This window comes from Rhinopithecus roxellana, chromosome 1 (assembly GCF_007565055.1).
Source record: "Rhinopithecus roxellana isolate Shanxi Qingling chromosome 1, ASM756505v1, whole genome shotgun sequence".
Lineage (NCBI taxonomy): Eukaryota > Metazoa > Chordata > Mammalia > Primates > Cercopithecidae > Rhinopithecus > Rhinopithecus roxellana.
Genome location: NC_044549.1, coordinates 119,550,035 through 119,576,733, shown reverse-complemented (window position 1 = coordinate 119,576,733; position 26,699 = coordinate 119,550,035). Strand labels below are relative to the sequence as shown.

At 35.6% G+C, this 26,699-nt stretch overlaps 1 protein-coding gene across 2 annotated transcripts in view; it reads left to right on the top strand.

The window, feature by feature from the left end:
- Positions 1–1,085: 1,085 nt before the first annotated feature.
- Positions 1,086–26,699, top strand: part of ASPM (abnormal spindle microtubule assembly) — a 62,579-nt gene continuing 36,965 nt past the window's right edge. For both annotated transcript variants that reach the window (XM_010358452.2, XM_010358451.2), the window contains exons 1-16: positions 1,086–1,575; positions 3,558–3,701; positions 3,848–5,327; positions 7,791–7,895; positions 12,416–12,562; positions 14,041–14,286; positions 15,282–15,349; positions 17,271–17,412; positions 18,002–18,132; positions 18,648–18,823; positions 22,192–22,337; positions 22,428–22,513; positions 23,024–23,248; positions 25,095–25,302; positions 25,393–25,535; positions 25,652–25,780. In XM_010358452.2, coding sequence (XP_010356754.2) covers positions 1,279–1,575; positions 3,558–3,701; positions 3,848–5,327; positions 7,791–7,895; positions 12,416–12,562; positions 14,041–14,286; positions 15,282–15,349; positions 17,271–17,412; positions 18,002–18,132; positions 18,648–18,823; positions 22,192–22,337; positions 22,428–22,513; positions 23,024–23,248; positions 25,095–25,302; positions 25,393–25,535; positions 25,652–25,780 — 3,873 coding nt within the window. In that variant the 5' untranslated portion in view covers positions 1,086–1,278. The remainder of the gene's footprint in view (positions 1,576–3,557; positions 3,702–3,847; positions 5,328–7,790; positions 7,896–12,415; positions 12,563–14,040; positions 14,287–15,281; positions 15,350–17,270; positions 17,413–18,001; positions 18,133–18,647; positions 18,824–22,191; positions 22,338–22,427; positions 22,514–23,023; positions 23,249–25,094; positions 25,303–25,392; positions 25,536–25,651; positions 25,781–26,699) is intronic.

The following is a 26,699-nucleotide window of genomic DNA, read 5'->3' as shown; positions in this document are numbered from 1 at the left end:
TACCTATGCCCTAAGAGATACCTTAGGTTTAAGGCGAAGGTTGAGATAAATAGGTAAAGGATTTTTTAAAATCCCAAGCATAGGGTGGGGCGCCGCTCAGGCCTGTAATCCCAGCACTTTGGGAGGCGGAGGCAGTTGGATTACTTGAGGCCGGGAGTTCGAGACCAGCCTGGCCAATATGGCGAAATCCCCTTTCTACCAAAAACACAGAAATTAGCCAGTCATGGTGAGGCATGCCTGTAATTCCAGCTACCTGGGAGGCGGAGGCAGGAGAATCGCTTGAACCGGGGAGGCGGAGGTTGCAGTGAACCAAGATCCCATTAATGCACCCCAGCGTGGGAGACAGACCGAGATTCCATCTCAAAATAAATAAATAATTTTAAAAATCCCTAACATGTAAGATATAATTATTATTAGATCCCTACAACTAAAATAAAAGCTAATAAGTTATTTGTGAAGGGCATTGCCAATCAAAACGATCATTTATGAATTACTGGGAATGTCAGGTTTCATTTGTTTACCTGGTTTTGCTCCCAGCGTCCCGAGGTAATTAACAGCATATAAATGTACTGAGTCCCTGCTATGTTCAGTCACTAAAATAAGCATGTTCACACAAACTAATTATCTTTACATCTCTACCCTTCAGCCCTGGAAACCGCGACAGTAAAGTTAATATAATTCTGGGCGGGGTATGCATATGAGAGGAGTGACGTAAACCACTTTTTCTCTACTTAAAAGTTTTATCTATGATTGTTCCTGGAAACGACAATCATTACTACATGTACTGTGGAAATGCTGTGACTCCCTTCCCTTCAGCACAACCAAAATCTAAAGGCAAATTTCAATTCTAAGCCCCGGGTTTCAGAGGGTGGCCAGGATTCCGCTACGAGACTCACCTTCTCCGCAGACAGCGATTGGCGGCCGGATGCAATCATTCAAATGAAGCGCCGCCGTCTCATTGGCCAGGGGATGCTGCTCTCCGACTGGCTTCGTGATGAGGTGGGCGGTGCCCGGAGGTCCTCATTGGTGGAGGCGGGAAGTTTAAACAGAGTCAAAACGCCATACTTGTTTGGCTCCTCTTTTGAACTTGCGAGTTTGTTGGGCTTGTTTTCTGTTTTTTAGGGTGTAGGTTAGTGGAAAAGAAAAAGGGCCGAATTCACTCCCACGACCTTTACAGCCGCCCCTGAGGGGAAGCGGTCAGCGTAAGTCCCGGATCCCCGCTCCGGGGCACCCTCGTGGGAGCGGGGCAAGGAGATCCAGGAGAGTCTCGAAGCTGCCATGGCGAACCGGCGAGTGGGGCGAGGCTGCTGGGAGGTGAGCCCGACCGAGCGGAGGCTGCCCGCGGGGCTGCGGGTCCCCGCGACCGAGGAGGAGGAGTCTTCCCCGCCAGTCCTGTCTCTCAGCCACTTCTGCAGGTCTCCTTTCCTCTGCTTCGGGGACGTTCTCCTAGGAAACTCACGGACGGTGCCTCTGGCCCTAGACAACCCTAACGAGGAGGTGGCAGAAGTGAAGATCTCCCACTTCCCGGCCGCGGACCTGGGCTTCAGCGTGTCGCAGCGCTGTTTCGTGTTGCAGGTAGGTCTTAGGAGGAGCGTGCCCCAGGCCGGTGCTCTGCTTCTCCGCTATCTTTCCTGCCACCCTCCTCAGGAGGGCTGACGCTTGGAAAAGAAATCAGAAAAGACCCTTAGATAATAAAGTCAGTTCCCTTTCACTTAATAACTGTGGGTGGGCCCTTGACGCATACACATGTGTGTGAGTATATATATGTATCAATATTATATATATATATATATATATATATATATATTATCTAAATGAAGGCTAGGATAGACACTAACTTGGGCGGTGACAGCATATCAACGCGCGCGCACTTAGCATCTTTAGGAGCAAGTTGCATAGACTTCTCTGTTAAATTGACAAGCATTTTTACTAGACTTAAGACGTTGCGAAATGCTCTTGCAGTTCTAAATTATAGACAATGCGCTTTTTTAACACTGTTTTTTAAGATTGACAGGACTACCTTGGTTGGTTAAAGCAGCTTTTTTAGAATTACTTTCTATCAGCCATCTTAATATGCATTTTAGTTTCCATTTGTACCCTTAGAATCGAGGTAACTGGGTTTTTTTTTCCGGTGAAATAGTGAGCCTTTGTTTTGACTAAATGCCTACAATAAAACCAAAAAAACCTATTCAGAGTTGTTTTCAGTATGTATGTGTACTGTGTGTGCACACTTTAGTATTTTAATCCTTTTTTTCTTTGCTGTAAGTGTAATTTTAATGCCGCATTAAATTTAATTTTATAAATGTTGTTTCAAGAACTCCTGTAGCTTTCTTTTACTTCATTGCATTTACAAGAGTAATGCTCCAATCCTCTTCACCAAAGACCGGAGAATTTGTGTTTTTATTTTGACTGCTGTGACCTTTCCATTGAGTAGAACCTCCAAAAGTGTGAAAACCGTTAGCCGAGGAGGTCTGAACTAGTAGGCTAATAACCACTTCTTTAGGCAGAAAAAAGAGATTCTAATCTGAGGTCCCTTAACTTGTGTGTCACCAATGGTTCATCTATCTACACTTCAGAACCTGCTCGCCCCGCCCCTCTGTTTAATGAATCACTGCCTGCTTTCCTTTCTTTGGAAAGACAGATTTCTTTTCTATCCACATCATACCTCAACTTACTCTTTTTTGTTATAATGTGGAGCTAAATTTTGTTGGTATTTTTAGAATAAACTATTTTATAGAATAAAAATGCACCATTCTTATTTTTTTAAATCAGTTGTTTATGATGTTATATTATTTCTCCTTTAAAACAAAAACTTGTCTGTTTCTCCTGAAAAACAAAATTTGTTTTGTCATGTCAGTGTTTAAATTTGGCAGATTCTATCTACCTGCCAGGGTGTAGGGTGTAGATGTTAAAGTTCAAACTCTGGCATTAGATTGCCTGGGTTCTGATAGGTACCTGTGTGACTTTGGCAGACTTTTCTGGATATCAGTTACTTCATCTGTAAAATGTGCATAGTCATAGTACCTGCTTCCTAGGGATGTCAGCATTAAATGAGTTTTATAGGATACCTGCACTTATGCCTGGAACAATAATAACTGTTTAAGAAATCTCAGTTTGATGATGTGGACCTTAGAGGAATTTGTGGGGAAAAAGGAATTTAGTTGATCATCTTTATATTTCGTTTTAAATAAAGTCTTCATAATGCAAGATCATTTTGTTTGAAATAGAAGTACTCTACACATCTAAAAATTAGAAATGTACAATTAAATCTTTTGAAACCACTCAAAATGATTTAGGGACTTTCTGTTCTATTGCTTTAATACAGTTAAAATTTTATAATTTATTTTGTTGTGAACCTTGTTATTTTTAGTGGCTTTTTTTCTTATAATTAAGTGAGCAGATAGGGTAGGAAAAATATATTTGATTTATTAAATGTGTAGTGTATAGAGTGTTGGTTAACAATTATTAAGCCCTACTATATTGTAAGTTGTATGTAAGGTGTTTTGGTTATTATGTAATTACTATTGTAATTATATAATGTATTGTTTTGATTATAGCCTAAAGAGAAAATTGTTATTTCTGTTGACTGGACACCATTCAAAGAAGGCAGAGTAAGAGAGATTATGACATTTCTTATAAATGATGTTCTGAAACACCAAGCTATATTACTAGGAAACGCAGAAAAGCAGAAAAAGAAAAAGGTAATGTTTTAACCATCCTGTAATTAAGAAAATGTTTAATAATAAGTAAAACTTATTTTGATAACAGGCTTGAAGTAATATTGCTTATTTAAAGGTAATATTCAATAGCTACAAACTTAATTGGTATATTTTCCTTATTTTTGCAGAGGAGTCTTTGGGATACCATTAAAAAGAAGAAAATTTCAGCCTCTACAAGTCACAACAGAAGGGTTTCAAATATTCAAAATGTTAATAAAACATTTAGTGTTTCCCAAAAAGTTAACAGAGTTAGGAGCCCACTACAAGCTTGTGAAAACTTGGCTATGAATGAAGGCGGTCCCCCAACAGAAAACAATTCTTTAACACTTGAAGAAAATAAAATACCCATATCACCTATTAGCCCTGCTTTCAATGAATGCCATGGTGCAACTTGCTTGCCACTTTCTGTACGTCGATCTACTACCTACTCATCTCTTCATGCATCAGAAAATAGGGAACTATTAAATGTAGACAGTGCCAACGTTTCAAAAGTTTCTTTTAATGAGAAAGCTGTAGCTGAAACTTCTTTTAATTCCATGAATGTTAGTGGTCAAAGTGGAGAAAATAGTAAACTTATTCTTACCCCCAACTATTCTTCAACTTTGAATGTTACACAAAGCCAAATGAATTTTCTAAGTCCAGATTCTTTTGTAAATAATAGTCATGGAGCTAATAATGAACTAGAATTAGTAACATGTCTTTCATCAGATATGTTTATGACAGATAATTCGAAGCCTGTGCATTTACAATCAACAACTGCACATGAAATTTATCAGAAAATTTTAAGTCCAGATTCTTTCATAAAAGATAATTATGGACTAAATCAGGATCTAGAATCAGAGTCAGTTAATCTTATTTTATCCCCAAATCAATTTTTAAAAGATAACATGGCATATATGTGTACATCTCAGCAAACATGTAAAGTACCATTATCAAATGAAAACTCTCAAGTCCCACAATCTCCTCAAGACTGGAACAAAAGTGAAGTTTCACCATGTATTCCTGAATGTCAGGGTTCAAAATCTCCCAAAGCTATTTTTGAAGAACTAGTAGAAATGAAGTCAGATTACTACAGTTTCATAAAACAAAATAATCCTAAATTTTCTGCAGTTCAGGATATTTCTAGTCATAGCCACAATAAACAACCTAAGAGACGCCCAATACTTTCTGCCACTGTTACAAAAAGGAAACCCACATGTACTAGAGAAAACCAAACTGAGATTAATAAACCAAAAGCAAAAAGATGTCTCAACAGTGCAGTGGGTGAACATGAAAAAGTAATAAATAATCAAAAGGAAAAAGAAGACTTTCATTCTTATCTTCCAGTTATAGATCCAGTATTAAGTAAATCTAAGAGTTATAAAAACCAAATAATGCCCTCTTCGACAACAGCTTCAGTTGCTCGGAAAAGAAAGAGTGATGGAAGCATGGAAGATGCAAATGTGAGAGTTGCAGTTACAGAACATACAGAAGTGCGAGAAATCAAAAGAATCCATTTTTCTCCCTCAGAGCCTAAAACTTCAGCTGTTAAGAAAACAAAAAATGTGATAACACCCATCTCAAAATGTGTTAGCAACAGAGCGAAATTAAACCTGAAGAAGAAAACTGGTGAGTCTTGTTTATAAATCTGAAGTATACCTGTAAAGGGCATACTTCCTTTTGGTTTAGTAAATCTGCTATTGATAAGCTTGTATTAACTTATACTTTTTACTTATTTGCTAGGTACATTTCCTTAGCAAATGTGAATACAGCTTATGTGACATCTTGTATCTGCCTGATAACTATTTTTCTTTGCTGTTTCTTGTAGATGCGTTCTGATCAGATAACAAATTCTTTGATAATAAGGAACATACCTATTTTAATCTCCTACAAGAAGTACAATAAAAGATGAATTGAATTAACGGATAAGTGAATAAATGAACAAATAAGCCACTGAAGGGTTGACACTCACACCTACTGTTTGTTTGAGGCAGCCACCTGGTTGAGCCTCTTGTCTAGAATTAGAATTGTACATATTGGGTATCTGATTTATGAGCCTATGTGAGAGGCAAGTAAGTCACCACGAGTGGCTCTTTCTACCTCTGACAAATTTGAAGGAACAGAGAAGGCAATTTTTCTAGATATATTTATTTGACTGATAAGGTACCTACTATGTGATGTGCATTTTTCTAGGCACTGTGTACACAGGGAGGAAAGGTATAATTCCTGTTCTCAAGTTGTGTTCACTCCTGTGATTATGCTATGCTAAGGGAATTATGGAAGCACAAAAGCAGACGGTTTGTGTGTAAATTGCAAGGAAGTATGAGATGGTTCCAAGAAAGACTTCCTAAAGAAGAAAATGGTTCCAGGGAGAGGGACTAATTTCTGTAAGGTTTCAGATTGAGGAATTTCTCCTTAGAAATTTACTTTTTAAATGTTCCAATTTAGTCATGTGCCTTATTTTCACAATTGATATAGGTTTGAGATTCCTTTAAAACAAGGGTAAGCAAACTGTTCCTCTATTGGTCCAGATAGTAAACATTTTAGGCTTTGCAGGCCACATAGATCTGCATTGCAATTACTCAACTCTGCTCCCCTTGTGGGAAAACAACCATAGACAATGTGCAAATCAAGGAGTATGGCTGTATTTCAGTAAACTTGTAGTATGACTGTGTTTCAGTAAACTTGTATTCATAAACACCGAAATTTAAATTTTAAGTAAGTTTTCTGTTTTGTGAAATGTTATTCTTTTGATTTTTTTTTTTAACTCTTTACAAATGTAAAAGCTGTATTTAGCTCTTGGAACATACAAAAACAGTCAGGAGGATTTTGCATGGGGAATATATGTAGTTTGCTGACCCCTGCTCTTATTAGCTCTTTGCTTATATATAGTAGCAGTATATGCTATTGTGAAACCTGTTTTTGAAAGAGTGAACTGCTATTCCAATAGGTTATTTGCTACTGTGATTTGTATTGCATTTTCTTTGGTAGCCACCTGGCATTATATCAACCATCTTGTTTTTACATATTTGAGAATCAGCCTGTTATTCTCTATCACTTTTCTAATAAGTTGGTATTAAGGGTTGTTGCTTCCACTATTAAAATAACTCTCCTCTGATTTGTCTCCATTGACTGTTTTAATTTGTCTCACCATATCCACCTTGGGTCATTGTAATAACTGCTTTGTAATTTTCTGTTTCTAATCTTGACCCTGTTCATTCCATTGTCCATACTGTTTTCTTAAATATAAATGAGGGTTTTTACTTCTTTGATTAAAATTCTTCACTGGCATAGTAGGTGCTTCCAAGTGATTGATAGTGGAGATTCTGTAACTATACTGCCTTTGTTCAAATCTTTGCTACTTACTAGCTTATGTGACCTTAGACCATGTGACTTATTTGCTCAAAGCCTCAGTATCCTAATTATATACATTGTGGTAATAATAGTACACTTCTCATAAATTTGTTCTCATAATTGTGTGAGAAAAAGATTATGATAGTGCCTGGCACAAAGTATTTAACTATTAGCTGCCACTATTATTTTGAACATTGTTGAACTCCTCCCTACCTCTTCTAACCTCTTGTATGTCATTTCCGACATGTACTCTTTGCTTCATCCTTATTGCAGTTCTGGCAACAGGCCACATTCCTCATGCCTAATTTTAATTTCATAAGTTAACTCAAGTAGATTCCCATTTGGGAAGGGTCTTCTACCATTTTTAAACTTTTTTTTTTTTTTTTTTTTTTTTTACCAGACTGAGTACTACTTCAGGGCTGGGACCATATTTTTCAATTCTGCATATTCTTAGCACCTCGCAAAGAGTCTGGAATATACAGACACAATAAGTTGTCGTTGAATCTAGACTTAGCCTCTATAAACACAAAATAAATTGTGGTTTATGGTCTATAACTTCTGGATGTTGGTTTGATAAACCACCGAATTCATAGCATTAGTGCCTGGAGTACAGTGGTTATTAAGTATTTGCTAAATGAATATGATTGTGAAGACCCCAAACTTTAACTTTCAAATCACTGACCTATTTAGGGAATTTATATTTTAATGCTCCTAATTTTGTTTTCTAATTTATTTTAGATTTATTAATATTTAAAACTCCAATTTCTAAAACAAACAGAAGGACAAAACCCATGATCGCTGTGGCACAGTCCAATTTGACCTTCATAAAACCATTAAAAACAGGCAAGTATTTATTGTACTTAAACTCTCTGAAAACATGATATTGAATGAAACATTAATTGCATTTCACGTGGAAATGAATTGATTTTTGTTGCTGAATAAAAGCCTGGAAGAATTGTTAAAGTGTATATTAAAATGACAGGATATTCTGTCAACTTTCTATTTGATAAAAGAAATAAAGACCAAATGTTCAATAGATCAGTAGGGTCACTACAGTAATCTATTGTATATTTCAAAATAGCTAGAAGAGAATAACTGATGTTTCTAGCATAAAGAAAAGACGGATATTTGGGCTGCGGGTGCCCGCCACCAGGCCTGGCTAATTTTTTGTATTTTTGGTGGAGACGGGGTTTCACCGTGCTGGCCGGGATGGTCACGATCTCCTGACCTCGTGATTTGCCCCCCTCGGCCTCCCAGGCGAGAGCCATCGCGCCTGGTCAAAAACATGGGTTGTTACCCGATGCTGTGGTAGGGAGTATGTATGAAGTGAAAGTTGGAAAAGGGATGGTCAGAGACCCTCACTCCCCTTGGGGAGTTTTCCAAGTGGAAAATGAAAATCACTGTGACTTCGTTAAGCTCCTAGATATGCTTCTTTGTACCAATATGGAAAAATCTAAAAGAAAAAAACCCACACTCAGCACTATGAATGTTATAGGTACCAAAAACTGCAGAAAATGGGCTTTATAGATGTGGGCCCAGACAACCAGCCACTTAGTTTTCAAGACATCTTTGAAGCTAAAAGACAAGACTTCTATGATCAATGTCAGAAGGAAGAAGAAGAATTGAAACAGATTTATGCAGCGAGTCAAGGAGAAAGAAGCAACATTTAAAGAAGCTGAAAAAGAACTGCACGACAATTTCGAGCATCTTAAAACGATTCAACAGGAGGAGATAAAGAAGCTCGAAGAAGAGAAAAAACAACTGGAAGGAGAAATAATAGATTTTTATAAAATGAAGGCTGCTTCTGAAGCACTGCAGACTTAGCTGAGCACCAATACAAAGAAAGACAAACATCGTAAGAGAAAAGAGTTTCTCTTAATTTTCTATTTGAGAGCCCTATCATTCTACATCTCAACTTCCTGTGAGATTGTATTTGTAGCATTTAACTCTGAAGTTCTCATTTTAAAAATTGGCTTGCTTATTGTATATTTTCCCCAACTAAAGTGTGAACTCCTAGCGAGGTGTGGTGGCTCATGCTTGTGATCCCAGCACTTCGGGAGGCAGAGGCGGGTAGACCACCTGAGGTCAGGAATTCAAGACCAGCCTGACCAGGATGATGAAGCCTTGTCCCTGCTGGGAATACAAGAGTTGGCTGGGCGTAGTGGCCAGTGCCTGTGGTCCCAGCTGCTTGGGAGGCTAAGCCGGGAAAGTCACTTGGGCCCCGGAGGTGGAGGTTGCAGTAAGCTGGGGTCTGGCCATTGCACTCCAGCCTGGGCGACAAGGGAGGGACTCCATCTCAAGAAATAAAGAAAAAGATGTGAACTCCCTGAAGACAGGTCCTGTGTCCATCTTTTCAGATTCTGTATCCTGGCACTTAGGACGTAGACTAACACGAAGATGATATTCGATCAATATTTGCCAAAATGTAAAAACAAACATGTAACATCATGTAAAAGGAGCTGGTTAGGCGGAGAAATTTCTTTACCATAGTCCTGCTTGTGGATCCGGTAGTGACTTTTACATTTTTTATCTAAATAGAAGCTGGAGGCTTTGTTGGGGACTCATAGACATAAAGTATTATGTTACATAAATCTAATTAATAGGCCTATTTTTCTTTTTAAATTCTACTAATAATTTCTTGATAGTTTTTATTATGATAAAAGATTGGATTTTGATTAGAACTCCCATGATTTTGTGTCATACTTAAAACTGATATTAGAATAAAGAATTCAAAAGCTAGAGAAAATCAGAGTACAATGAGGAGCCATGAGTTGCATTTGAATGATAATATTATGTCTTACAGATTTGGGGTATACACTAAAGTTATCGAAGTTGTAGAAAATAAGGCCGGGTGCGGTGGCCCACGCCTGTGGTCCCAGCACTTTGGGAGACCGAGGTGGGTGGATCACTTGAGGTCAGGAGTTTGGAACCAGCCCGGCCGGCATGGTGAAACCCCGTCTCTACTGATAATGCAGAAGTTGGCCAGGCGTGGTGACATGCACCTGTAGTCCCTGCTACTCAAAAGGCTGAGGTGGGAGAGTTGCTTGTATCCAGGAGGCAGAGGTTGCAGTGAACAGAGATTGTGCCACTGCACTCTAGCATGAGTGACAGAGCGCTATGAGTCACCACACCTGGTATGAGCCACCATGCCCAACCCACAATGACTTTTATACATGTTATTAAATCATCTTACAGGTTTTATAATTTGGGGGAAGAAAAATTTTACTAAATGATCTTTTACTGGAAACTCTACAAGAACCAGAATCTTTGCTTTGTTCACTTATGTATCCATTCCTAGGCCTAGAACAATGTCTGACACATACCGGCAATTATTCGTTGAACAAATGGACCCAGCAGCATAAATTAAAAATGTAGATTATTGACTTTCAAAAGATAATTAATGTAACTTACTTACTGCTTCTGAACATGTTTGTGGGTTATATTGTTGAGAGACCTTTATCTTCTCATTCTTTCATCTTAATCCAATGTTACTAAAATTGAAATCACCAATATTATTCCATATCTAAAACTAATATCTACCTTATAAAAATTATCACTCTGCGGCATTTGAGAATAGACTTTTTAGGTAATAATGGTATGATCCATAGGGTTTTTTTAGGACACAGAAGGATTCATGCTAACAGAACATTTTATTTTCTATTTTCCCAGAGCTATAAAACATGATATTATATGATACTATAAGGCATGTTTTTATTCTCTTCATAATTTTTTTCTAAAACAAATTAGTGTTTGATTCCCATATAACTTTTAATTTTATAAGTAAATATTTGTCTCTTTCAGCTCCAGTTTTATGTGAAATAGAGTTTCCAGATTTATATAGCATGGAAAATTTTAATAAGTCAGAGTTACTGATTTTTGCCAGCCATTTTCTCAATTATTTACTTCTTTTATCTTTAGTTGATTTTTTTTGTAGTGACAAGTTTTGTTTCTATTCTCGTTTCCTTTTGTGTATATTCTATGTGTATTTTGTTTTTGTTTACTATGAAAATTACATATAACATCCTAGAGTTATAACATTCTAATTTGAATTTCTTTCAACTTAACTTCAATGACATACCAAAATTCTACTGCTATATAGCTCTACTCTTTTTAGGTTATTGATGCAACAAATTATATCTTTATTCATTGTACACCACCTAACAAATTTATAATTGCATTTACTGCATTTGCCTTTTAAATCCTATAGAAAATAAAAAGCGGAGTTACAAACCAAAATTACAATAATACTGTTTTTCCTTTGTTTATGTATTTACCTTTACCAGAGAGCTTTATATGTTCATATAGCTTGCTTACTTATATAGTTACTGCCTAGAGCACATTTATTTCAACGTGAAGGACTTTAACACTTCTTGTATGGCAAATTTAGAGATAAATGGATTTTTTCAGCTTTAAAAAAAAATCTGGAAATGTCTTAATTTCTCCCTAATTTTTTAAGGAAAAGTTTTCTAGCTATCGATTTCTCAATTGACAGGTTTCTTCATTATTTTAAATATATAATCCACTGCCTACTGGCCTTCAAGTTTTCTGCTGAGAAATCAGCTGCTAATGTTATCCAGATCCCTTGTCTGTGAGAGGTGCTCTTCTCTCTGAGCTTTCAAGATTCTCACATTGCCTTTTTTGTTGTTGTTTTTTGGAACAGAATCCTGCTCTGTCACCCGGGCTGAGTGCAGTGGTGTCATCTCAGCTCACTGAGACCTCCGTCTCTTGGGTTTGGGTGATTCTCCCGTCTCAGCCTCCCAGGTAGCTGGGGCTACAGGCATGTGCCACCATGCCCAGCTAGTTTATTTGTGTTTTTGGTAGAGATGGGGTTTTGCCATGTTGCCCAGGCTGGTCACAAACTCCTGGCCTCAAGCAGTCTGCCCAGGACTACCATTTACCCAGTAATCTCATTACTTGGTAAAGACCCAAAGGAAAATAAAGCATTCTAGCAAAAAGGCAACAACAACAACAACAAAAAAGACAGATATTTAAGGTGATGGATATCCCAAGTACACTGACCTGATTTGTATAAATTCTATGAATATATTATCACATGTACCTCAAAAATATGTACATCTATTATGCGTCAATTATAAAAAAGGTATTCTATCAGACTGTAATGCAGTTGACTTGTGGTGGTTTAGTATTTTTAAATAACCAGGAAATATTGCTTTACTTTTCCCCATTTTGCTATGATTACATTTCATACCCAAAATGCTTTCAGCTCTTTCCTGCAAGTAGTAGAAAAGCGAATATTGTTCAGTGTTTTAATGATGGTGTTGCTAGTAAAAGTGGCTTTTGCTATATATTGTACAATAAGTTAAAGGAAATTTTCTTATGCAGTAACCTAATTGTATTCTTAGATATTCCCAGACACCCGATGCCATTTGCTGCAAAAAACATGTTTTATGATGAGCGCTGGAAGGAAAAGCAGGAACAGGGCTTCACTTGGTGGTTAAATTTTATATTAACCCCTGATGACTTCACTGTAAAAACAAATATTTCTGAAGGTAAACATTAAATTAATGTTTAAATTTAATAATACTTTTAACAGATAAAATTTTTAACATACTTTGTCATTCTTTAATTATACATAGTTATAATTAATGGCATCATTCCCTGTTCATTAGCCTAAATGCTTGTGTAGGTAAGAATTTTTACTTCCGTAAATTTATATATGTAGATTTTCTTTACCAAAAGTACTGAAATATACTTTTTGTTCTCTATTCTTTCTCATCAGTCAATGCAATCAGTCCTGTGTGGCCTGCCCACTTTGGGCATATTGTCCCACTGTTAAATACCTTAGTTTAAGAAGTATGTTGGAAAGCTATAGGATTATGAGGAAACTAAACACCAATTCATATGAGGAATTTTTGAACATTTCAGTGTTTGTTCTGGAAAAGAGAAAACTTGGGAAAGGGACCGGGTAGAGATGTGCCTGTCAAACATTTGAAGTGTTCTCTTGTGAAAGAGAAGGAAACTTAACTTTGTGCAGCTCCTGCATAGAAGTTATAGGGATCAATTTTAGTTCAAGATAAGGAAAAATTCTTATAAATGTTTAAATTGTTGAACCATCATATCAGCTAACTTTTAAAGTGATGATTTTCCTATTGTTCTGGTGTTCAGACAGATACTGATTTATTTTTGTCAGAGAAGCACGTGTATAGGATTTTTTTTCTTTTTTTGCATTTGGAGACAAGGTCTTACTCCCTTACTCAGTCTGGAGTGCATTAATGTGATCACAGCTCACTGCGGCCTATGCTTCCCAGGCTCAAGCAATCTTGCTCCCTCAATCTCCTGAGTAGTTGTGACTACAGGTGCACACCAGCATGCCTGGCTAGTTTTTTATTTTTAAATAGAAGAGTTCTTGCTATGTTGCCAGAGTTGGTCTTGAACTCCTGGGCTCGAGTAATTCACCTTCCTTGGCTTCCCAAAGGGCTGGGATTACAGGTGTGAGCAATTGTACCTGGCTGGATTTTTACATTAAAAGCGTTTTTGGATTAGATGCTCTCTAAGCAGTGATCTTAGAGATCACTTAAAAAAAAAAAAAAAACTTTTTTCCAAAAGGAAGCAAAGCCCCATTTTTAGTTATTTTCTTAAAAGAAAATGTGTTTTATAAAAGATTAAATTACATTTCAAAATTCAATTGATTTTTTTAAAATTATATTCCTTAGAAACTTGACTTTTATCGATTTATAAAAAGGACAGGAACAGATAAACCAGTTAGGAGGTTAATTCAGTAGTCTGGATTAGAGATAATCATGTTTGAATCAGTGATAGTAGAGGCGGTGAGAAGTGGCTAGACTTGGAATACATTTTGCAGGTAGAGCTAACAGGTTGCAATAATAGACTGGCCTAAGGAGTAAGCTTGGAGAGGGTGAGGAATAGATTCTGTTTTTACCATCTGAAATTGCATTTTATTGCTGGATTTAAGAATATATAGAGATATTGTTTAACCAGAAACATTCTTTCTTTTGTTTTCACCCAGTAAATGCTGCTACTCTTCTTTTGGGAGTAGAGAATCAACATAAAATAAGTGTTCCTAGAGCACCGACAAAAGAGGAAATGTCTCTCAGAGCTTATACTGCTCGGTGTAGGTTAAACAGACTACGTCGTGCAGCATGTCGTTTGTTTACTTCTGAAAAAATGGTTAAAGCTATTAAAAAGCTTGAAATTGAAATTGAAGCTAGGCGGTTAATTGTTCGAAAAGATAGACACCTATGGAAAGATGTGGGTAAGAAGATTGCAGAAATCTTGACATTAATTCTTTAACAACATTCAAGAGGTTTTGTGTTTTTTTTCCCCCGGCTTTATTGACATATAATTGACAAGTGAAAATGGCATATATTTAAGGTACACAACATGATGTTGATATATGTATATATTATTAAGTGATTATAACAATCAAGCCAATTAATATACCTACTCACATAGTTACCTTCTTGTGTGTATGTGTGGTGAAAACATTTAAGAAGTACTCTCAGCAAATTTCAAGTATACAAGTCACTGTTATTAACTATAGTCATCATGGTATACATTAGATCTCCAGAATTTATTCATCCTGCATAACTGAAACTTTACACCCCTTTGACAGCATCACCCCAGTCCCTCTACCCCATTGTCTGGCAACCACCATTCTCTGTGCTTCTATGAGTTCAACTTTTTTAGATTTCACATGTAAATGAGATCATACAGTATTTGTTTTTCTATGCTTAGGCTATTTCACTTTGCATAATATCCTCCAGATTGATCCATGTTATCACAAGTGACAGTATTTCTTTCATTTTTAAGGCTGAATAGTACTTCATTATATATAAATATATATATTTATCATATATTTATGTTCACATATACATACACACACATACACATACCCCACATTTTCTTTATCCACTTATTCACTGATGGACACTTAGATTGATTCCATATCTTGGATATTGTGGATAATGCTGCAATGAACATAAGAATGCAGGTATCTCTTCCAGATACTGATGTCCCCAAGATATTTTGTATTTCAAAGCTAGGTATACATGCTTTAGCTTTGCTGCCAAAAATCCCACATACTTGAATATGATCACGTATATTTAAGACTAGAAGTGTATTTTATGTAAATTAACTTATTTCATATAAGCAATTATTTTTTTCCCACTGATATACTCTCCATGAAGTTTTATCTCTTATCTGTTTGATTATCGATTTGAACTTATTTGCCTTTGACATGCATTTCAGGAGAACGTCAGAAAGTCCTGAATTGGCTGTTGTCCTACAATCCTTTGTGGCTTCGAATTGGTCTAGAGGTAAGCATACATTTCAGATTTCTAACACAATATTTTTTTGTGATACACTTTTTGTAGAATAGACTCATTTTATTAAAATGTGGTTTTACTTATAAAAGTTTAAAGTCATTAGGTTAGCTTTATTCATCTTTTAGTATAAAATGTAAGACCCATTAATAAATGCTTATTAGGTAAATAGACTATGCCATTATATATTATTACACCGTATTGTAATATAGCATTTTACTGTATAGTCTCTTTAAACATAACTTGATGCTGGATGTAATGACAACTATAGTAAACTCATTTTTGAAAATTTACAAATGCAAAGACAAGGCTGCTGTGAATACATTTTCTAATTTAAATTTCTTAAAACTCAGTGAACTATGTATTATTATTTCCACTTCACCAACGAAGCAGAAGCTTAGATGTTAAAGTGACTTGCCCTATGCCAATTAATTGGTCAGGAATTGAACCTATACCAATCTGATGAAATAGTACTTATAAAAATGTCATCAGGATTTGCATTCTTTACATAGTACTTGGCTTTGTAATATCTAGAATGTTGAAACCAACTGAATTAGAAAGATACTATTAATGATTGGCTGTTTAAAGACATTTTTATTAAAAATATCTTTTGTGCATCTGTATTCTTTAGTCTTTTGTTAGTATGCTTTCACATTTTTTCTAGCTTTCTTACCTTCTTAATGTAGGGTCTCCCATTACTATTTCAATTTATTCCAGGTTTTGGAATAGAAGAGTCTTTGGGACCAAACAGGATCTTTGTAATAATCTGACTTTTATATACCAATAAATTGAGGTCCAGAGGAAATAAATAATAAGCTTACTGTGGTTACACAGCATTATGGTGTCATTGCTGGGATTTCTTATTTCAATTCGTGTCCTTTCCCTTTAAATAGTTGGCAAGTTACATATCAATTACCTCTACTTCACATGTGAAAGAATTCTGGAACCTCAATTGAAATAGAGCCCCCCATATTTGGGACATTGCTTTTCTGTGGCAAAAATAAAATCAAGCACTTTGTGTAGAACCTTGCAATGCTTTTTAAAACCTCTTTGATGTAATTTGTATCATCTCCACCCACATTCCATTAACCAAAGCACATTATCTAGCTAAGCACAAGCTAGTTAGGAATGTATTAACCTCCTGCAAGTCACAGCAAGTTTATGGCAGGTGGTGGAGATGTATAATCTTTTTACAGGTACCTTATTACTACACCCTAGGATTCTTTAAATAAATGGACATGACCTTTGAGGATTTTAAGAAAATTTCAAAGGCCAAAAAAAGTAAATAAAGATAAATTCCTCTGTTTTGGTAGATAATAATTAATACTTTTCCATGCTTTAATCTTTATATTTTGTCAATGTAGGGTTGCAGAATTTGATTTTTTTTAGTTTTTTCTAATTGATTTAAAAATTGTTAATAAGCATGCTAATGTTAAACTAATTTTATATTTAAATCATTGATTATAAATAGACCTGTACTTTCCAGATTATCTTGGATGATTTGCAGATGTTTTCTACCTTGATAACTATTATAAAAATTTGAGTATTTCAGTTTCCATTATAACTTCATGATGTACTTAATGGGGCAGTTATAGATAAATTTGAACAACATGCCTATATTTGATAGTTCTTTAACTTAAATGAAAAAATTAAATTCGGAATGTTGCTTGTCAGATGATTAAGACTTATCTTAGCCCTGAGCTTTGTATTTTTTCATTACGAAGTACACCATTATACACTAAGAAATACATAAATCATGTATGCATAGTTTAAAGAAGTTATTTAGCAAATAACCATGTCATTTAGAAAGTAGAACATTGCCAGTTCCACAGGTTATGGTCTGCCATTCCTCAGTCACATCCCTTTGTTTCTTAGAGATAGCATAATTCTGACTTTGGCTTTAATTTATTTTCAGACAATTTATGGAGAACTCATATCTTTGGAAGATAACAGTGATGTCACAGGGTTGGCTATGTTTATTCTGAATCGCTTACTTTGGAATCCCGATATAGCAGCTGAGTATAGACACCCCACTGTTCCTCATCTGTATAGAGATGGTAAATATCTCTGCCTCTCCTACATTCTCTCCACACTATATATAAATGGCTTATTGTCATTCTTTCTGTTTCTGTTTACATTTTCCTTTCTCAAAGAAACCAATCTAAATAAGTCTCTGTTTCTAGTACTCTCCCTTCATCCACCCTCATTCCCCATCAATTCCTTCATCACTATTTATAATTCTATTTGTTGTCTCTACCCATCCTCTTCCCCCAGTAGGTTATAAGTCCTATGAGGGTCATGTTTGTTGTAGTTTGGTGCTATATATCTAACACATGATGGTGCCTGCATGTAGTAGGTGTTCATTAAATGTTGAGTAAGACCAACTAAATCTCTTGATGCCTCTGTGCCTATTTCCTCATCTGTGAATTGAAAATATTAAGTGGTGCATACCTGTCCCATAGAGTTATTGGGAGGATTAAATGGATTTATACACATAAAGCACTAAAAAAGGCACAGTGTTTTAGTTGTGCTTGCTACCCCCCACTTTTTGTTTTACTAACACATTATTATTATGATCATCATATTTTAAGATGAAATCTACCTTGCTTAGATGAACTTGCTATGCTTTTTTGTACTTTCTTTAAGGTCATGAAGGAGCTTTGTCCAAGTTTACATTGAAAAAGTTATTGTTGTTGGTCTGTTTTCTTGATTATGCTAAAATTTCCAAACTCATTGATCATGATCCTTGTCTCTTCTGTAAAGATGCCGAATTCAAGGTATGCTTTTCATTTTATGCTTTATATTTTATATTTCCCATTTACGACTTTTGCTTTTATGGTATATTTTCTCTTTAGAAAAAATTAGTTTTCTAAAGAATAATACTCAGGGGAGTAAAATAGGAATGCCTGTCTAGTGAGTCCCATCAGTAATTCTAACCATCCCTGATTTTTATTGGATTACCTTTCACCAGCACATCATCGTTACTCTTAATTTTGACTTGAAAATGGATTAAACTATGCTTCTGAAGATTTAATTTTTGAGAAAATTTCTTTCCTAATTTTGATGTAGTATATTATCACATTAATGCTAGTTTTTATAGTGTATTATTATGAGCAGCTTTTAGAAAGATCTTAAGTTGGAAATATATGAAATTTGCATTATTAATGTATAATATGAAACTATTTTTATACCATTTTATTTTTATATGTACAGAATGATTTGGAGGATTTGTTTTTATTATAAGCAAAATTATCATATTGGAATGTAATATCTGGAACTTATTTCTTTATAGGCTAGTAAAGAAATCCTTTTGGCTTTTTCACGAGATTTCCTAAGTGGTGAAGGTGACCTTTCCCGTCACCTTGGCTTACTGGGATTACCTGTTAACCATGTTCAGACACCATTTGATGAATTTGATTTTGCCATTACAAATCTTGCTGTAGACTTGCAGTGTGGAGTGCGCCTTGTGTAAGTATAAGAAATAGAATTATTTTGCTTAATGGAATAGACTAATATTTTCTGGAAAACACTTTTTTGTGTAATTATTCAATGTTGCTCTTTCATTTAGTACAATAAATTTAGTATTGAAAAAATGGAGATTTCTTTTTCAGGGAAATAGTACATCAATATTATGTGCAGAAACTTTGTCTCCTAGCCACACTTTTTTTCCTGGTGTCATGTGACTAGGGCTCATGGATAATAATTACTGATGTCTCAGAATAGGAGTTGGGAAGACCTTTACACTAATTCAAATATCAAACATTGAAATAACATTTTTTTGTTTTTTTTGAGACGGAATCTCACTCTGTCACCCAGGCTGGAGGGCAGTGGCCCGGTCTTCGCCCACTGCAAGCTCCGCCTCCTGGGTTCACGCCATTCTCCTGCCTCAGCCCCCCGAGTAGCTGGGACTATAGGCGCCCGCTACCATGCCCGGCTAATTTTTTGTATTTTTTTTTTTGTTTTTATTAGAGACAGGGTTTCACCATGTTAGCCAGGATGGTCTCGATCTCCTGACGTCGTGATCCGCCCGCCTCGGCCTCCCAAAGTGCTGGGATTACAGGTGTGAGCCACTGCGCCCGGCCGAAATGACACTTTTTATTGACAGTGGTTTCATGAGTTTTATATCATTTGAGATCACTTTTAGTAGTATGAACCTTGTTTTACATATGAGGAGAAAAAGATGAAGTGGTAGAATAGATTGCCCAAGTTTTCCACAGTGTAATTGGGACATAAACTCATGAAATCCAACTTCAAATTACACAATATTTCCTCAATAACAAATGGAATGCTCAAAATTGGCTTTGGTATGTGTAATGGATAGCCAGTTTTGCTTAGACGGAATGGCCATTAGCTTTTTGCCATGATTGGCCTCTTTAGGGTATCCAGATTGGAGATACTCATTTTATTTCTAAGAACCTCTCCAAAATATGTTACAACCTTATCGAGGAAGCACTTTTGGGGGCAAGGCAAGAGATTTCTTTAAAGCAATGAAAGTTTTTTCTCTGTGTGTTTAGGAAGTTCTTATGCCTCAAAACAGCTAGTTAAATGTTGATGTATGGGAAGCACAGATTTAATGGTCTTTATAAAATATCTCTTCTACAATAAAACTTACCAAACTCTTTAGCTGACCTTGGTACATTTTCGTCAGATTTTAAATTGCTTATATTGTAGCTAAAATTAATTGCAGGCAGTCTTCATGTTAAAATTCATATTGTCTAAAAACTCAACTGATAGGAAAGTAGCTATTTGGATATACTTTTTAATTTCTTTGTTTTGACTAGAGATAACTTTAGAGTATAAACTAAAAAAACCTTATATCCATGTTTCATGGAGACCAATTGAAAGAACTGTGAATATTCAGAGAAATAGAACAGAAGAGAAAACTCTGGGACATAAATGTTTTCAGATATTTGAAGAAAGGTCTTATACTAAAAGGTGATTAAATTGTTTATTGCCAAGCAAAATAACTATGCATGAACAATGAAAGTTTCAGGAAGATGAGTATGGGTTTGGTATAAAAACTTGCCAATATTCAGACATGTCTTTAGCAAAAAACCAGTTCACAGTGTTGGAAGGTTCAAGCAGAGGTCAGAGGACCGCTTGGCCAGAATGGAGGAATTCTTTGACATTTATGAGGACGAGATTCTAGATTTTTATGAATCCTCGGTTTTTGAAAAACAATTTACATGTCCCTTGCCTTCTTTTAGGCTAAATTTCCATGAACATTCTTTTCTTTCTGATCAGTATTCTCACAAGTTAATAGTCTTTACTGCAGCTTTGTCTCGCTTCAGCAGTTCCATATGAGCTAAGATCATTTTGCTTAAAATATTTTACATATTATTTTTTTAGTTGGGTAATTTATTTATTTAATAAATTCAAGCCACCGCATCAATATTCTGGCCAATAGGAATTGTTTTTATACTTCGTCCACTTTCTATGAGGAACAAGGATTAGTTTAATGTTCAGTGCTATTTTTCCACAAAGAAAGCCCCCTCCTTTTTTTTTTTTTTTTGAAACAGAGTCTTGCTGTGTCACCCAGGCTGGTGTGCAGTGGCACGATTTTGGCTCACTGCAGCCTCCGCCTCTGTGTTCAAGCAATTCTCCTGCCTCAGCCCTGCCAATAGCTGGGACTGTAGGCATGCACCACCATGCCTATTTAATTTTTGTATTTTTAGTGGAGACGGAGTTTCACCATGTTGGCCGGGCTGGTCTTGAACTCCTAACCTTAGGTGATCCACCCACCTTGGCCCCCCAAAGTGCTGGGATTAAAGGCATGAGCCACCGAGACTGGCCAGAAAGCCCATTTTTATGCTTTTACAGGAGTTACTGAGGATTTAGCACTGTTGGATGTTAATGTTATTTAGTCGGTTAGGAATTCTAAGTAGTTAAGAGATTGATCTTGCATAACCAAATTTCTATTTTGTTAAGTGTCAGAAAAATGACTGTTTATAGATCTTTGAAGTCACTTGAGAATGCTTTGGGATGGTTACTCTATTAATGCTGTGGGTGATGGGTTGGTCTACAATTGATTGAATGGTTGGCCTAGAATTATCTTAAGTCTCTTTCTAGCCTTTAGAGACTATGGTTGTGTAAGTAATTCTACCAGCTTTTTGTTGCAGACAGAAATCAGTTGGGGCTTGCTTTTTCTGTCTTTGTTAGGTAGATACTCAAATATTTGTGGGTGTGTGTGTGCATGTGTATATACATACACACACACATATAATATATATCTATATATACATATATACACATATGATATATATACACACATATAATATATATGTATATATAAAGGAATTACTGTGGAAACTAGTAAAATGGGATTTTAGTTCTCATATTAGTTTTGCCATTACCAGCTCTATGACCATCGGCAATTAATTTAAGCTCTATGGGCCTTAGTTTCTTCATCTAACAATAACTAATTGTGGGCTTTACCATGATAACTGAAATAAGAAAATAAAGCACTTGCTTGACATGTAGAATATAGTACATCCCAATAAATGTGCTTCCTCTCTGCTCTACATCCCTCTCCTCTCTTTCCTTTCCTTTCTTCTTTCTCTTCTCTGTAGAGCCCTATTATTTTGTTCATGTGTGCATTTATCTGTGTATGTCTTCTTTTCTTATCATCTGTTCACACACTTCAATCCCAAACTTAAAATAAGAACCTACTTGCCAACTATGGGGCAACAGAGTTTTGAGATAGTTTTTTGAAGTCTTTCTGGTCATAAAGCCCTGTAACTGTTGGGGTTTATGTGGGAAATAACTATATTTCAATGAATGATTTTTTTCATATATATTTTTATAATAATTTCATCTGAATATTTTATTACTGCCAGGCGAACCATGGAACTTCTCACACAGAACTGGAGTCTCTCAAAGAAACTCAGGATTCCGGCAATAAGTCGTCTTCAAAAGATGCATAATGTTGACATTGTTCTTCAAGTTCTTAAATCACGAGGAATTGAATTAAGTGATGAGCATGGTAAAAACTGAGTAGAGTTAAAACTTATTCTTCTCACTGAATATGGATATGTGCGAACATTATGCTAATGGACAACCTTTTCTTTTATAGGAAATACAATTCTATCTAAGGATATTGTGGATAGGCACAGAGAAAAAACTCTAAGGTTGCTTTGGAAAATAGCATTTGCTTTTCAGGTATTATACATTTAGTACATCTTGTACTTCTTATCAATTTTTGATTACTGATTTGTAAAAACAATTTGAATCGAATAAAGAATAACAACAACCATCATTTAATAAGGTTTATTTTGTCCCAGTAACTGATAAACGCTATATATATATATTTCAATCTAATCTTCACCACACCTGCAAAGTAGGTGTTATGTCTACCTCTCCGGTGAGGAAACTGAAACTACAGTTTACATCATTGATAAATCCCATGTGGTCCCAAATCCCATGTTCTTAACCACTGAACATGTTATCACTTCAGTGTAGATGGTGTTTGCCTTTGGGGGAAAAAAAAGTGACTGTATTGTACTAAAATATCCACTTCAGCCACTTTATTTTCTTTGATTTTTTTAACTTTCTGGTTTAAAAAATCTTCTACAGTTTCTCTAAGTAGAAGACAATTACTTTGATTTCTCTGGGTTAAAAATAATATATGGAAAATATGACGGTATTTATCTTTTTTTGTGTTTGTTTTAGGTGGATATTTCCCTTAACTTAGATCAATTAAAGGAAGAAATTGCCTTTCTAAAACACACAAAGAGTATAAAGAAAACAATATCTCTACTATCATGCCATTCTGATGATGCTCTTATTAATAAGAAAAAAGGCAAAAGGGATAGTGGTTCTTTCGAACAATACAGTGAAAACATAAAGTTATTGATGGATTGGGTAAATGCTGTTTGTGCCTTCTATAATAAAAAGGTAAGTTTCTTTGTTTTTGTTTTAATCCAATATATTTTAATAAATTTTGATGAAAGTCACTTAAACTTAATGCATAAAGTCTTTTCTTGACTTTCTTAATTCATCTGTACTGTAAGCAAACTTTCCCTCAAATGAGTGAATGTATTATCATATACCGTATTTCATCTAATCTGTCACCAATTGTATGATACATGATAATTTTATCACTAAGAAAAGAAAAATATGCCCTAGATGGAAGTCTTAGTAGAAGATGCTTGTGTAGAACTGGCACATAAAAGGATCATATCATTATTATAAAGGTCAATTCAAATAAGCCCACATGCAGAAAGGGACAACTAAGAAATTACCACTAGGTAGAAGAAGGAGAACAAAATTTGAGTCTCTCTATAATCATTTGTTAGGTTGACACTATATTTCTGTATGAAGTATACTTCTTAGTGTAAATATATAAAAAAAAATTCCCCTAAACACATGGATGAACTATCTGGTAACAAATATAAGACAGGAACAGTGATACAGGGTATGTGTAACTCAATATGGTAAACCTTGCAATATGGTTATACCAAGAAGTTACTGGTAGAAAAATTGTTAAACATATGGATAATCTTCTATGTTTTAACTGAATACTAGAGAGACAAAGTTGATCATCAATATTAATTCCATATTTGGAATTTGCATACTAGCTAAAATTTCTTTTTAATGCCAGAATTAGTAGTTGCAGTATTTTGTGGTCATTCATTGACGTGTGTGAATGCCTAGGCACTCATTGCTAGCTGATGTCAAACAAGGTGGTGCTCTGTCTTTTTGTTTCAGCTCTTATACTGTAAAAAAGCATCCTTTTCAGGACCTGTTTAGCATTGTGCTTTTTTGCATTTTTGTGCTTTTTGTTGGTGAGTTCCCTGTTTAAAATGGCCTTCAACTGTAGTAATGAAGCCCTGTCTAGTGTTCTTAGGAGAAGACTGTGATGTGCCATATACAGAAAATATATGCGCTAACTAATTTTAATGCAGGCATGAATTATAATGCTGTTGGCCATGAGTTAGTGTTATTGGATCAGAAACACATGTAAAACAAGGTTATGTGTGGATTGGTTGATAAACATATTATAACCAGAGGCTCACAGGACACTAACCTTATATTTCTCCTCTGTTCAATGGTTCAGTATTCACAATTTAGTTTTCACAAATAATGAGAATCCACTCTCATTGCTTGTTGTTGTAGTTTCCTAAGACTACCATAGCAAATTACTACAAACTAGGTGGCTTAAGGTAGAAATTTACTCTCTCACAGTTCCAGAGGTTAGAAGTCTGAAATCAAGGCCGGGCGCGGTGGCTCAAGCCTGTAATCCCAGCACTTTGGGAGGCCGAGACGGGCGGATCACGAGGTCAGGAGATCCAGACCATCCTGGCTAACACGGTGAAACTCCGTCTCTACTAAAAATACAAAAAACTACCCGGGCGAGGTGGCGGGCGCCTGTAGTCCCAGCTACTCGGGAGGCTGAGGCAGGAGAATGGCGTGAACCCGGGAGGCGGAGCTCGCAGTGAGCCGAGATCCTGCCACTGCACTCCAGCCTGGAGGACAGAGCAAGACTCCGTCTCAAAAAAAAAAAAAAAAGAAGTCTGAAATCAACGTGTTGGATGTGCCATGATCTCACATAAGGTTCTAGGGGACACTATTTTATTCCTTGCTTTTAAAATTTAGAGGTTAACAGTCAACCTTGCCATTACGTGCCGTGTAGATTTGTCACTCCAGTCCCTGCCTCTACCATTCACAGGTATTCTGCAAACCATTGTGTCTATATTACTTTCTAAATGTGGTTAATTGTTTTTCTGGCATTTTCAATCAGGTGGAGAATTTTACAGTGTCTTTCTCAGACGGCCGTGTGTTATGTTACCTGATCCACCATTACCATCCTTGCTATGTGCCATTTGATGCTATATGTCAACGTACTACTCAGACTGTGGAATGTACGCAAACTGGTTCAGTGGTATTAAATTCATCATCTGAATCTGATGACAGTTCTCTGGATATGTCTCTTAAAGCATTTGATCATGGTTAGTCCCTTTTTGTTACTTTTCCAATTCTTTGCCATGTCTGATTTGAAGCTACGACTGTCTAATTTCTCCTTTCCTCCTGCATAATAGAAAATACTTCAGAACTATACAAAGAGCTCCTAGAAAATGAAAAGAAAAATTTTCATTTGGTTAGGTCTGCAGTTAGAGACCTTGGTGGAATACCTGCTATGATTAATCATTCAGATATGTCAAATACAATTCCAGATGAAAAGGTAAGTAAAAGAAGAGTTTCTTAATTATTAATTCAATAATAAAAGTCTCTGAAGATGATAGTAAGTACTATATTCTCTGTTGATATTCTGTTTTTATCTTCTGTGGGTTTTTTTAGGTGGTTATTACCTATTTGTCATTTCTTTGTGCAAGGCTTTTGGATCTTCGTAAAGAAATAAGAGCTGCTCGACTCATACAAACAACGTGGAGAAAATATAAACTAAAAACAGATCTCAAACGCCATCAGGTACTCCTAGAATATAAAACCACTGTAGTGTGAATTCTACTTTTTAAGATATCAGTTGATTGATTTTTGATATGATTTTACATTTTACTGATGTATGGCATTATTAAGATAAATTTAATGAATTGTGTATATGTATTTTGGGTTGGGGAGGTATGAGTATTTCTCCCTAATTGCTAATATTCTCTTCATTTGATATATCTTCCAGTCTCTGTCCACCCCTTCACTTAGTCTGTTCCAAGAAGGGAAGAGGAATAACTTAATCTGCTTTTTAAATTTGTGAGGAATACATAGGGATGCTTGACTCCGTTCTTCCTTTCCTCCTGTTGGAATCTAACCTGCCTCTAGAGAGAAGGAGCTTTCCATTAATTTTTTAATCGGTGCCGTGTGAAGCTTGACCTCAACTAGTGCTGCCTGGGCCTGAGCATCAAGTGTCTGATTTTGTGATTTAACTAGTAAGCTTAGTTTGTTTGCCATGAAGCTGTCTTCTACTTTATCCTTTATTAGTTTTAAAAGTGGTATTTTCGTTTCTGCTATTAATTTTTCAAAATGTTAGGTTCTGGGCATGAGAATAGAGATGTTATTTGTTGTTTCCCTTTGTGACCCCAATAATACAAAAATTTCATTAATGTAAAACATTTTTTTCATAAGTTCTGAGAAAATTTTTATTTTTAATAATCTAATACATGGTCTCCTTGATCAAGTTGAACAAACTATTTCAATCTTTTCATCTCCCTATTCCATCTACTAACTAATATTGTATTTATTTATTTGGAAAAACCAAAAAAATAAAATAAAATAAGCATCCATGCCTAGTAAAATTTATCATAAATATTTCAGAAATACATTCCACCTAATATTCCTTCTCAACTTTGAAATATAATGCATCTATGATAAAGTTCTTGGTAGCTGTGTAAAACAA